Genomic DNA, 13,014 nt, shown 5'->3' on the forward strand with positions numbered 1-13,014 from the left:
TTCTACATTTTATAACGCGTCGCAGTCAGCGAGCTGTGTTTGTATGTGTCTCTCATTGTGTGTATGTGTGCCAGTTTTTCATGCGTTCTACTGCAACAACAATTAACAGTTACCACATCGCCTGTTCTCCTCTCTCTCCCTGTCTCTCTTTTTCTCTGTTCCTCTTAGGCTATATTTTTAAACTGCGTTTTTTTCGCCAAAAAAGCCATAAAAACACAAAAATAAAGTAAAAACAAAACAAGAAACAATTTTTAAGTGCCGTCCGCGGACAAAAGTCAACGAACAACTAGTATTTGGGGCCGAAAACGAGGCATGAGTGGAGTCACAATAAAAGTTATAATACTACAACTCCACACATGAACTTATATACTTTTTATATATATACATGTATATATGCAGGGAAAATCGTGTGTGAGAACGTACTTGATTTTGGGCTCACACACAAGTCCCGGCCCCTTGTTGTTTGGATTTTTCGCCAGAAAAACAAATTATTATTATGGCCAAAAGAAAAAAAGGAGGCCGAGAAGAATGTGTTTTTTATGCGTGACATACAAGCGTTGTTTTGTTGTTGTTTTTATTACGAAAGGGGGGTCGAGGGTTGCGTTGGAATTTTGGCCGTATTTTTTGTGTATATACCAAAGCAAAAGCCTCCCACACAACCAGCGATCCTTTCCACCTTTTTTTTAACCCCCCTCCTTTTAACTGTGTACTTCTGTTTCTCTACGCCCCTGGTCTGCTTTCCTTTATGCCTTCCTCTTACCTCCTTCTCTGTTCCCTTTCCACCTTCACCAAATAGTCACAACGGTATCACCGAATCTCTCTCTCGCTCTTATTTACACCCCCACCTCGCTTCCGCTATCGTTTTCCAACCCCCACCAGACCTCGTGTAGCCTTTTTCGCACACGTTGCGTATACGTAATGGCCATAAACAACAACAAAAACAGGAGCCTGGCAGCCAGCAGCAGCAGCCGCACTAGCACTAGTTCCAACCCTTCGTCCATTACCAACCCCCTTCCCTTCGTAGATAACCCCCATTCACACACATGTGCGGCAGGGAAAGCTAGGGAAATTTGTTTATTCAAATTTTTCCCTGGTTTTTGCCTTTTTGACTGCCATTTGATGAGTGAATAAACGATGGACCAAACAACCCAGCAAAAATCCAAACCCAGAAAATAAAAGGCCTTGCACTCTAGTTGCTCTAATTGAAAACTTCCATTCGAGACACGAGAGAGATAGGAAAGAGATCGAAAAGTGCCACAAAAATGAAATTATGCAAAATTAATCAAATAATGTTGAAATATTTTATAGAGCGCAGGTGCTAATATATCTTTAAACGCGGCTAATCGTTTAGCCACTTGTTAAGTTTGAACAAAAAAATAAAATAAATAAAAGCAAAAGCTAGAGCAACCCACTAAAAAAAAAGTGAATCGGAAATCAAAACGAGGAAAACCACAACGAGCGGAAAGTTTTAAACTTGATTTATCTGGCTGCAAAGACAAAAGAAAATAAAAAAAAGGTAAAATTCAGTTCGCTTTTCCTATACACTTAATGTATTTTTAGTTGCATTCTGTTGATGAAATGTTCGGGAATCAAAAAGTCGCATAAAGAACTGTGAAAAATGCCAGCCATCGGTTTCGAAATAACCCACGCGACGGCGTCGGCGGCGGCGAGTATCTCTTTAGACAAATCTAATAAGTTGCTGAGAACGGGAAAAAAAAACAGGAAAAAATAAAACAGAAATAAAATAAAACAGGCGACAAAGAAAACTCGAACCAATGGGAAGTGTCGCCTGGGGATAGAGACTTTTCCTCGCACATTTAGCTTAGAGGGTGCCCATCGTTTTCCTTTACAGGAAAATATAGTGATATTTTTATTGAGAAAATTAAAGCTTTTAAATTAGCATATTTTTTGTAATAAATATTAAAAAACAATATTAACTGGTATTATATGTATTTTGTAATGCTTACGACACGTTTTTCGTCGAAATATGACTAAAAAAATTAGTTTTTATGGCATTCTGACAGTTCAACTTTTATTAACCAGAAGTTTTAAACCTTTGCTTAATTATTTTTGGTTTAAAAATGTACTTAAAACAGCGCTAACTTTATAGTCTTTTTTATATGAAAAATCCCTTTCTGCCACTTATAAATTTTCGCTTTTCCGCTGTGTAGATTTGTGCATATTTTTCAAATTAGATATTCCGCTCGAAGACATTTTTCGAATAGCAGCTACCCGTCAAAGGTCGCGGGGGAGTCGGTCCTACTCCTTGATCCAGCTTCCTGCCCTCGAGCACTGCTTTAAGCTTTCAATGCCGTAATTCTTATTTTGGCAGCCCCGCTGCCTTTTCGGCTTACATAAATATAAATAAGTATTCCCTCCGGCGGGGCCACTCTGACTTTCATATCCTCCCGGCCTGTGCTGCTCCACGTTGTAGTACTAGTAGTAAGGGGGGCACAACGACAGTCACAGGGACAGGGACACCCTGTACATAAATCTAAAATTATAATGCGCGCCGCTCTTCAATATTCATTTCCCGTGCCTTTTGCTCTCGTTTCTGTACTTTTTGTGTCGCCTAGGCTACAACAAGTGAATCCTCTGCTCGCTTCTCGTTTCTCGAGAGATTTTTCTTTATAAGCGACAACGCACGCATGCCAAAAGAGCTAAAGTACTTTGCTTATATAGTATGTTTTCATTTAATTTTCTCGCTAAAGATACAAAAATGGCGAAACGAAACGAAAATTTGCCGCCGTCGTTGGCGACAGCTGTTCTGTGAGCGGTCGGGGGGCGGGTGTTGAATTTTCCAAAGGGGGCGGGAACACGCCTCCATATGACGGCGGCTGCTGCCGTTGGCAATAAAAAGATATAATGCCCGCCAGGCTCTGCTTTTGCTCTCTCTCTCTCTGTTATCGAAACGATTCGCTGGCTATATAGCAGCTATAGCTATGACTGGCTATGTCTGACTGCCAAGAAACTCGCAAACCCAGTCAAAGTTCAAGTCTAAATCGGAAAAGAGAAATGAGGGAGGTAGGGGGAGAGGCAGGGACTCGTGTGTGTGGCTAAGGGTGGGTTAAGGCCATAAAGAAAATCTGTGTCAAAGGGAAACAAGGCGAGGAAATGCCTTTAAGCTTTGACTTTTCACGAATCAAACTAAATCCCCCGCTATGCGTGAAACCATCCCAGATTACACATAGAACCAAGATATGAATGCTTATTCGGCATAAAATCTGATAGTCCTAGCTAGAGGTAAACTTTACCCCCTAGAGGAAAGATCAAAATGGACATAAGCCTTTATTCTTTTCAAATCTCAGTAGTTTCGGATTTTTGTAGTTTGAGCTAAATGTATATTATATTTTTTTGCCGACATAAACTGCAGTTTTACGATAACATTAAAATATATTAAAATGACAATAAATTAAATCTTTTTAAGAGATGTAAAATGATATTTAAAAAGATATTATTTATAAGATACATTTATCAGATAACAATCTACGATCTAAATTACATTTTAACATGACATTGAAATGCTATTTGTTAATATTATTAATTCCCCCGTTAAACAATTTCTTTCTGTGTAAAATAAAACCTTTTTAGGGGGTTTTTCAGGCTTCGGGGTTTTTTTTTTTTGGGTTCAAGCTTAGGTCTGGGTTCGATGCGTTGCTTAGCCCACATGCAAAATGGTCACCAAACGGTAACCAAACTTGCACTCTAGCGTGGCGCTGGCCATTTGGACCGCAACAAAACCCCAGAACAGAGTACAGCTACGACTAGTAGATACATAGATACATGGATACAGATGCGAGAGCCACAGACGGGCGACGACACACCCACCTGAATAATCCATATGCTAAGAGGGCCGAGGCCCCGTCGCCGCCGTGTGGGTCAACTGCGTGCGGCTTTTATGGCCGCCATTCGTTTTGGGATTTTGAAAAGTGTGGCCATAAATAGAACCGGACTGCTGCACGCACTGCTCCCAATTTTTCACCGATTTTTCCCTCCTCCCTCTCTCTCTCTCTCCATCTCTCTTTCTGTAAATGCGGGTCTCTTTTGGGGCAATTATTTCAGCTTTTTGCATATGGCTCGGACTCGAAACTCGGAGCTAGCTAGCTGCATTGAAGCGAGTCGATCAAGTCGTTGAGTTGGGTTCTCTCCCCATTCATTCATTCATTCACTCACTCATCTAACGAGCTCGTTTTCCCCCCCATTTTTTTTTTTGTATTTACAACTATTCCGTTTCCACGCTTCATTCATGATGCATTTGAACAAAAAGTTAATATTAGTTATCTGCATATTTTCACGGTTCTCAAATCGTTTGTCGCTGCCCACTGCCAGCGGATATGCACACAGATATGGAGATAGCCAGATACAGATACCGAGTCACAGATACAGATGCATGGTGCATATGGAAATTGAGTTTGCGCCACCTGACAAAAGTTTCCACTTGGCTAATGTGAGAACTTGGCCAAAAACCCATGGGCAATGCCGAACTTTACACTTTTAAATGGCAATTGCAACCAAGTTTTGGCAGAGAGCTTATTTATCGATTACAGAACCCATCAAATAGTAATAATTTTAGGTAGGAGGAATCTTAAGTGGGGGGGGGAAAGTGATTAAAGATATTATTTGTTTACTCAACCCTTCATTTGAATGGATTTCCTGTTCTCAAATGGCTAATTGGGTGCCGTCTCGCCTGTTTTGTTTACAACTTGATGATATTAGGCAGCTGCTAATTGAGTTCATTTCACGCTGTTCAAAATTTTGATTGTTAAATTCCCCTTGGGGAAAATCTCGTTGCTTGTCGTCGCCCCTTTTAGCTCTTGGCAAAGTACAAGTATGTAGTTAGGCCAAAAATATCTTAATAATAATGATAATAATAAGCATGGCAGCACACACAAGAGCTACAAAGATACACATCAGTGTTTTATGCGAGTTGGCAAGTTGAAATATTTCATTAACTTGAGAGGAAATGCACATTTGTGTGGGTGCAAATGCCAATGGTTGTGCGTGCATCGCATCCCTCAGATATTTTAGGTATTCTCTCATATCTCTAAGCTGTATCTCATTTGCATAACTCTAGACAAATTAGTTTAACCCGCCCAACGCCAACCGTCTTTTGTTGCCTTTCCCTTAACTGGGTCGAGAGCGAGTGAGAGAGAGGGAGACGAGAACGAATTTAAGACGCAATTTGGGCCAAAAACGTTGCCAAAAATTAAAGACAAAAGCGAAAATGTTGGTCGCGCATATTTCAAGCAGCGACAGCTGCACATGCAGATACAGATACAGCCACACAGCTACAGATACATTCTGATTCAGGTACAACAGTACGAGTATGCAGATGCAGATGCACATATGCATATGGATGGATGTTCTCAAACGGAATGATTGAAGTGAAGGCAAGAGACCAACAAAAAGCAGAAGCCTGCAGCCTGCAGGAGGAGGAGCCGCCTTTGACGTGAGCTCAGCTGCGCTTTTTTCACGTTTACATAGAAATACAGAGGCGCGAGTACTACTCATAGATTCGCGTACACATTTAGCAAAGTTGCAGTTAAAAAAATTAAGAGGAAACTAGAGATTATTTAACTCAAGGCTTCAAGCCACCATAGTTTTTTTTAGTTACTTTTTAATGATTTTAATCAAGGATGCCTGTTTCTTATACCCTTGCAAAGGTTATTATAAGTTTTTTAATATAGTTTTCAGTGTGTTTCTTCTATACCATAATGCCATCTCTTTCGGTCGACCCATTGTCTGCATTTTCGCATTTTAATTTTATGCTTTTGGCCTAGGCAAAAGATGGCAACAAAGGCAGCACCAGCAGTAGCTGCAGTAGCACCAGCCGTTCAGGCAGCTGCGTCTACAGAAATAGTTGGCAGCCTCTTCACACCCCCAACTATACACACACTCGCACACAAAGTCTGAGAACACCCAGCAAACCCCCTCGAAAACCCTCCCCCCCCACCTTCTTTTGAGTCACACTTTTACGTCATTTCTTTTCACTTTTTTTTTTATTTGTTGGCCGCCTTTGGCTTTTACGTTTCCTTGGGCTTTTCTTTTTTGCTTTTTGTGTGATTGCATTTTTATGGCCGTCTCCAGTTGGAAAGCGCCGAATTTGCATATTTATTTTTTGGCAGTTCCACCTGCTTCTCGTCTTCAGTAGATTGCGTATACGCCCCCTGTTCTCCCCCGGCGACAAGCTCTCTTCTGACTGGTTCAAAAATTGTTTTTTAATGACTTAATTTGCCGTAGCATTTAATGGATGGCTTCGGTTCAGCGTTGTCCTGGCTGTATCAAATTCCGCTTAAATCCTTTGTCAGCATAGACAATAATCCGCATCGCAGAGGGAGGGCTTGGTGAGGTTTTGCGGGGGGTAAAAAAGGATCAGTCATTGCTCATACGCAGCGTTGTCCCCCTTGCTGAAGTGGCAATAAATCATCCAACCGACCGAAATGCTTCAAACGGAAACTTTTTCCACACCACACGCAATCACACACACACATACACATGGATGTGAGGGGTGTGTGAGTAGATGCAACGATGAGTTAGATGGATTTTATGTATATATTTGCTTGAAATTAATTCCGAGCGACTTAAAGTTACTGCGACTCATGGCCAAATATTGGACAGAGGCCAGAAATAAAACCAACACAAATACAAGAAGTTGCAGAAAAGTTTCATTGTTTCTCACACAAGTTTTTGGCTTTGCAAATATATATACTATATATATATATTTATATGTATGTAGGGGGTGGGAAATGAATATGTATGCACATATGTGTGAGTGGATTTACTGACACAGTGGCAATTTGTGCTCGCGCTTTTGTAGTTTGGCTTTGGCGTTTCCCTTTTGCTCCTTCAGCTTCTGGCGAGGATTATGGATTTTTGTGTGCCACATATACATACGTACATACATGCAGGAGGAGCAGGAGCAGGGGGCCGATAAGGGATGTGGGATGTACGATGGATACCCTGATGGCAGGCCATCAATTTAGCTGCTGAGGCCGCCACCGCCGAGCCTCTGCCATGATGATGACGATGATGATGTTTGTCTGTTGGTTTGTCTGGCCCATCCTCGCCGAGTCCTGCTCCTCATGCCTTATTCCTACCGCCCTGATGTGCTACAATTTCCTTTCACTTGACTGACACCCAAAAGCTTCGTCCTCGCCTCACTCAAGGATTGTATAACATGTAGGCGAAAGGCAGCCAGCACAGTTTTCTTTTTTTTTTCTCCTTGCTTGCCTTCTCAGTTTTCAGGTGAGGAGGGTGGTGTAGGGGGTGTGCGCTTCCACTTCCGGCGCACTGTCAGTCAGTGCATCCACGGTCCTGTATGTGTGTGTGTGTGTTTGGTTGTGCCATTTTTGCGCTTTCTCGCTTTACACTTGACTTGGCCCCGGCCCCTGACTCTTGCTCTTTCGCCGCCGCCTCCTCCACGAAAGTTTTAGCACCGCAACTCCAATTGACCTTTGCTTTTGCCCACCCACTGGGAGGGCCACCCAAAAAGAGAGCGCCCATCTCCGGCTCCTGCTTCCCCCCCTCTGCCAGTTCATCTTTACCCACTGACTTTCTTTTTAAGTTATTCACCAACACGTACGCTTTAACGTCATCGTCATGCCTCAGCCATCAACATGATTTCCTCGGGTTTTCTCTCCCTTTTTGCTTTTTGCCTTTTTCCAACGACCTCCACCCCAAACCCCATGGAGTGAAGTCCCCCGTCGCCGGCAGTTATGCCCTCTTAAACTCTTTGAGCCTGCGCTGGCTAATTGTCCTTATGTGACTTGGATACGCTTATCTGGCCAACTGAGGATACGGGAGCTAGTCCGCACCTGGTGAGCCAACGGATTTGTCCTGCATCCTCGTCTGTCATTTCTCTCCTTTTGCACGGGAAGAAATTTGGTCCTGGTTTTAATAATTTATCATGGCAAATATCCCAAATAAGCTGGTTTTGAATACTTTCTTAAATATTAGGAGATAACAAACCTTTATTTACCAGCATCCTTTGAAATTTTTTAAATTATAAATATATTTTTTACTTTATTTATTTATAAACCTTTTCTTCGACTTTTTTTCCCCCCGTGTTTGCTCTATATTTTGTGCAGCATACTGCCAGGCGCATATCGTCCTGTTTCTCTTCTTCGCCTTCTGTGTGTCAGCGTTTATCGCTCGCCTTGGGTGTGCTCTTTATTGTTTTTGGCAAGGACACACACAAGGATGCAGGTGTGTGCATGCAAGAACAAAAATAGATACTACAGTGAATTCCTGCTAGGAGAATCCAGTTACCTTCCATCTTGGGTATCCTGGTGTCTTGTAGTCTTTGGTTTCTTGACTGTGACTGTCTCGTGTGGGCTGTTTAGTTTTAAAATAGTGCTTACGCCTTTGGGAGGTCCTTTAGCCCACGGTACTTCCTTCCGTCCTTCCGGTTTGGGTTCCTGTTTCGGGTTTTCCTCGCCTTTCCCTTCCTAGCTTCAGCACTTTCCCTGGCCACAGCTGTGCGTTGGCTTCATTTCCTTTTTTTTTTCTTTTACATATTTTTTTTTTGCTGCTGCCACTGGTTTCTCGTATCTGTGCCAAGTGAAGCGCGCCCACGTTGCCATTTTATAGGTCAAACTTGCACTCTCTTCAGCAAATGCTTTACGCCCACTCTGGCCCCTTTTTCACTCTATACCCCTTTTCCCTCACTCTCTCCCCCTTGCCAGTTTTCTACGGACTTTTCCGACTTGAAGCGTCTGGTTATTCAATAGTTTGGCGCTCACTAATTGCATTGCCCTAATTGCCCAAGTTACGCTCGAAATGTGCCAAAAATGGACACGAAAGTGAAAAAATCCGGAATGTTTTTTTAATGCCAGTGATATCGGTTGAATATAGGGAACTGCAAATTGTAAACGAATTGAGGGATTATTTGTCAATTAAGCTCGTGAAACAATGAATCACTATGTGTTGTGGGAACTTTCCTGGGTTATTCTATCTCTGACGGTAGATATTAAATGTAATTAGGTGTTTATTTATAAATATTTTTAGAATTTTATTTGGGTCAGGCACTACAGAAATGAGTACTATATTATCTTTATATCTCGTATTTCTGGCTTTATAATTACCCTTAAATTTATTCCCTTTAATCAAATCACACTGTTATCCGTTTCCTGGACAATTCACTGTCATATTTGTGGTTTATTTGCCACCATCCATCCCTGTGGCTAAAACATTTTGCAATTATACACGCATCTACTGTTTCTCCCGGGGGGATATTAAATTCTTGGGATGTTTCATTGTTTGCCGTTTCCCCTAGATACAGATACATACTAGTTGGGATGATATCAGTGAGCAATTGCATAGTCGTAACTCTGGCAACTCTTTACCCTCTTTTTTGGCGAATATAAAATTCCCTGGCAGTTCTCTCGTTTCCATTGGCATTACTCGCGCAATTTTCGCACGTGGAATTTTGCAATATTGTTGAGTACGAGAACGAGCACCTCAAAATGGCTGAGTGACGGAATGACTGACTGACAGTTGTTGTGGGTGGTGTAGGTAAGGGGTGCAGTAATGCTGGGTTATTGTGTGTGGGAGTTTTTGAGCTGGCTTCTGCTGCTGCTGCTGTTGATTAAATTCCATTGATATCGCCCCGGAACACTAGCTTTACTCTGGCGCTGACTGTGTGATTTTCCGGCTGACCTCTGTTGTTGTTGTTGCTGCTGCTGCTGCTGCTGTTGCCGTGGCTTTTCCGCATTTCCCGTAGTTCTCTCTGCCAAGTTGCCAGGGCCGAGTAATGAACATTTTAATAATTCAGCTCGACCTGCTCGGTATTCTCTCTTTGTCGCCATTTTACTACGAGTAAGTAGTAGCTGGTGGCATCATCAATTTTGCTAATGCCCGGGAATAAAGTTCTCAAAAATAATTTCATAATACTGTAAATAATTAAGAGGCGGACATAAATCATGAGCACTCATTTCATAGCCAGTCCTCCTTCTCCGCCACCCGTCTTGGCTTTTCCTGAATCATGTCAGGGGCACTTGGCCCATCGGCAAATCAGCTTTAGCCTCACCCACTTTATGCTGCTGCTGGCTGGCCATCCACCACATCCGCCCGAGAGCCTAGAGAATCTATGATGGCAAAGCTTTTAGTTTTTCACAATTTTCTATTAAGCAAAAAAAACACATTTATATATACATGTGGAAGAGATGGAAAATCTGCCGGGCATATAAGTATTTATATTCCATTTTATGCCAACGTCATTCGAGTAAATGAAGAAAACGATTTTGTTTTTCTCGCATCTAAAAATATTCCAATTTGTGTGATTTTTATATTTTGCATTTTGGAAAACTGTGACGCGTTTTAATGAGCGGAAGATATATCTGTTATTTGGCTTTTTCCTATTTATACTTTTAGCTTTAATTTGGCCAAAAGAGTGAATTTATTGCCTTGATTTATACCAAGCACTTATATTTCGGTTAATTTATTTGTTCGAGATAGCGGAAAATGGGTCGAAATGGAGCCATAATCACGTGTTGGCAACAACTTTCCCACACCGTCCATTAAATAGATATCTCATACATGCATCCGCCATACCCACGTCCCTGCATACGTCCGTATATATATGTTTATATATCTTTAAATCGATCAGGTCGCCCGCTCGCTCGGTACAATTGAAATGCCTCGCATAGCACAACTTCAGCGGAGGAACGCAAACAATTTTGACATTTTCATTGTTAATGAAAATTTAATTATGTTTCCATTGCTATGTGAGCCAATCGCACACGTACACGTTCGCGTCCGCGTCCATTGCCGGACAGTTGTTGTCTCTTCAAAAGGCGGGCGGAGGAAGGTCCAGATAAATGTTAAATGATAAGCAACCAGCAGTGGGCAATGGAGCGCGTCGCCCCATCATCGATGATACGAATTCAGATACCGATTCGGATATAGTAGGGATATGTGTACAAATACAAACACCGCCGGCATACGAATATACTATATCGTTAAGTGCCGGCAGTGGCCAGCAAACATGCGACGCCCAGAACATGCAAACATCATCTAACACAACACACATCTCCCCCATCTCCATTCCAAACACATCAAATACATCAAAATGTTTGACGAAGGCTGAGAATGTATTCCGGACTCGAACTCAAATTAGTGCATGTTGAAGTTTCCTTGATCGGCATAATAATGGATTTAAAAGCAGGCCTTAGAAACACGTTTTATATTCGGGAGGCACAGAGAAAGAAATAAGGGGGAAATTGAAGAACTAGAATATAGGATTTTTAGCACTGCTAAAAAATATATCTGAAATTATTAAATTAAAAACTTCAATGTCGTGTGGAAATATATGTATGTCCCAGATTATTTCCAATTGAAAATATAGATTTTTCAGCTTTCCTAGAAAAATAGCTTCTTGGGAATTCATTTAAATCAATAATTCAAAGCGACTTTGTCATTTAATAACATTATTTCTTACCTTGCCAGTACCAATATTCAGCCAATGTACAAAGAGATTAAATTAAGACCCCATTAAACAAGTAATTTGCTACTCAGCAAACATGCAAACATGTACCAATCTAATGGTGTCCCTTCAATCTTGGGTCTCTTGTTTGCTGCTCTAGAATTATAATCCTTGCTTTCTGAATTTATTTAATATATAATTATTAATATACATATATGGTCTATAAAACATAATAAAAACTATATATTTCATTCTTTATTATCCTGGGGTATATAAATCGTTTTATTCAGTAATTTCTTACATATTCTTATTAATTTGATTTGAAATTCGTTGGTGTTTCATATTGTGTTAAATTAAAAATAATTTAAAGGGAATACCAAACTCTCAGAAACCTAAATACCTTAAATAAATATGTTTCACTAAAGGAATGCAATTTAATTGAAATTAATTGGCATAAAAATGGTAAGCTACCACCGGCAGTAAGCTCAAACTTCCACGTGAATAATTTGCACAAAAAATATAAATTAAATAAAACATGAAATTCCTATAATAAATATATTTAAAAAATACCCTAGTTATTAATTTTTTCCTGTGCCTGCACATCTTGCCCCTAGTGTGGGCCAAAAAAAAAACTTTTTCAAACCGCCTTGTTGACAAGGCAAGTTTATTGTTGCTGCTGCTGCTACTGCGGCTGTGCTGTTGCTGCGATATTGCTGCTGCTGCTACTATGTGCTGTGTGCTGCTGCTGCTGCTGCTACTATGTGCTGCTGCTTTTAAAATTAAACTCTCTGTGCTATTTAGTTGTCTCGCCGCCGCTTCTGAAGGTGAATTTATGGTGCACACATGGTGCCCGACTACCTCTGCTAGTTTTCTGTGTGTATGCGTCGAGTTTTCCTCGTGTGACATATGTCGGCTGTGCCAGAAATAGATTCGTTTCGAAATGTAGGGGGCAATTCTTTGCTTTTTTTCTCTCTCATTTTCCTTTCCCGAGATTCAAACGTTCGTCTTCGTCTTCGTCGACGTTGTCGTTTGTCTCTTTTGTTTTGCTGGCCATGTGGCTGATTATTTTAATGGCTTATTAATGAGCGCAACTAATTTTCTATTTCAACTAAATCCTTCTTTCAGATCTCGAGCCAGAAGCAGCGCTAACAACTGTATAAATGCGTGCCACAAATAAAGCAGTGGAAACCTATTCTATAACCTCAGCCGCCTAATAGTCAGCCATCCGATCCGTTCCGATCCAGAACCGATACGCCGCAAATACCGATCCCGAGCAAAGATAAAGATACCACGCCGCCACGAGATCAACGAGAACCGAGAGGCAAGCAGCGATCAGCGAGTAGCTATCAGCGACCGGCGAGTAGCTAACATCATTTTTTGGCCAGCGCGCACCCCCGTCTCCAGTAACAGCCTCAAGATTCTGCCCTTCGGAGCCGCCAACTTTCGTCTGGAGACGACACCCGCAGAGATGCACAAGATAGCGGCAGCGCCACCTCCAACGGCACAGCCCGCTGGAGCGTTGGAAGCGCCACTGGCGGCGCCCAAATACGGCACACTTATACCCAACCGTATCTTTGTGGGCGGCATCAGGT

The 13,014-nt window shown here is 41.6% G+C and overlaps 1 protein-coding gene across 4 annotated transcripts in view; it reads left to right on the forward strand.

Moving 5' to 3' along the window:
- The window catches only part of bol (boule homolog, RNA binding protein), a 31,385-nt gene that overhangs the window by 5,992 nt on the left and 12,379 nt on the right, over positions 1–13,014 (forward strand). For all 4 annotated transcript variants that reach the window (XM_070285278.1, XM_017172700.3, XM_070285279.1 and 1 more), the window contains exon 2: positions 12,548–13,012. In XM_070285278.1, the coding sequence (XP_070141379.1) occupies positions 12,891–13,012 (122 nt within the window). In that variant the 5' untranslated portion in view covers positions 12,548–12,890. The remainder of the gene's footprint in view (positions 1–12,547; positions 13,013–13,014) is intronic.

Source organism: Drosophila kikkawai, chromosome 3L (assembly GCF_030179895.1).
Source record: "Drosophila kikkawai strain 14028-0561.14 chromosome 3L, DkikHiC1v2, whole genome shotgun sequence".
Lineage (NCBI taxonomy): Eukaryota > Metazoa > Arthropoda > Insecta > Diptera > Drosophilidae > Drosophila > Drosophila kikkawai.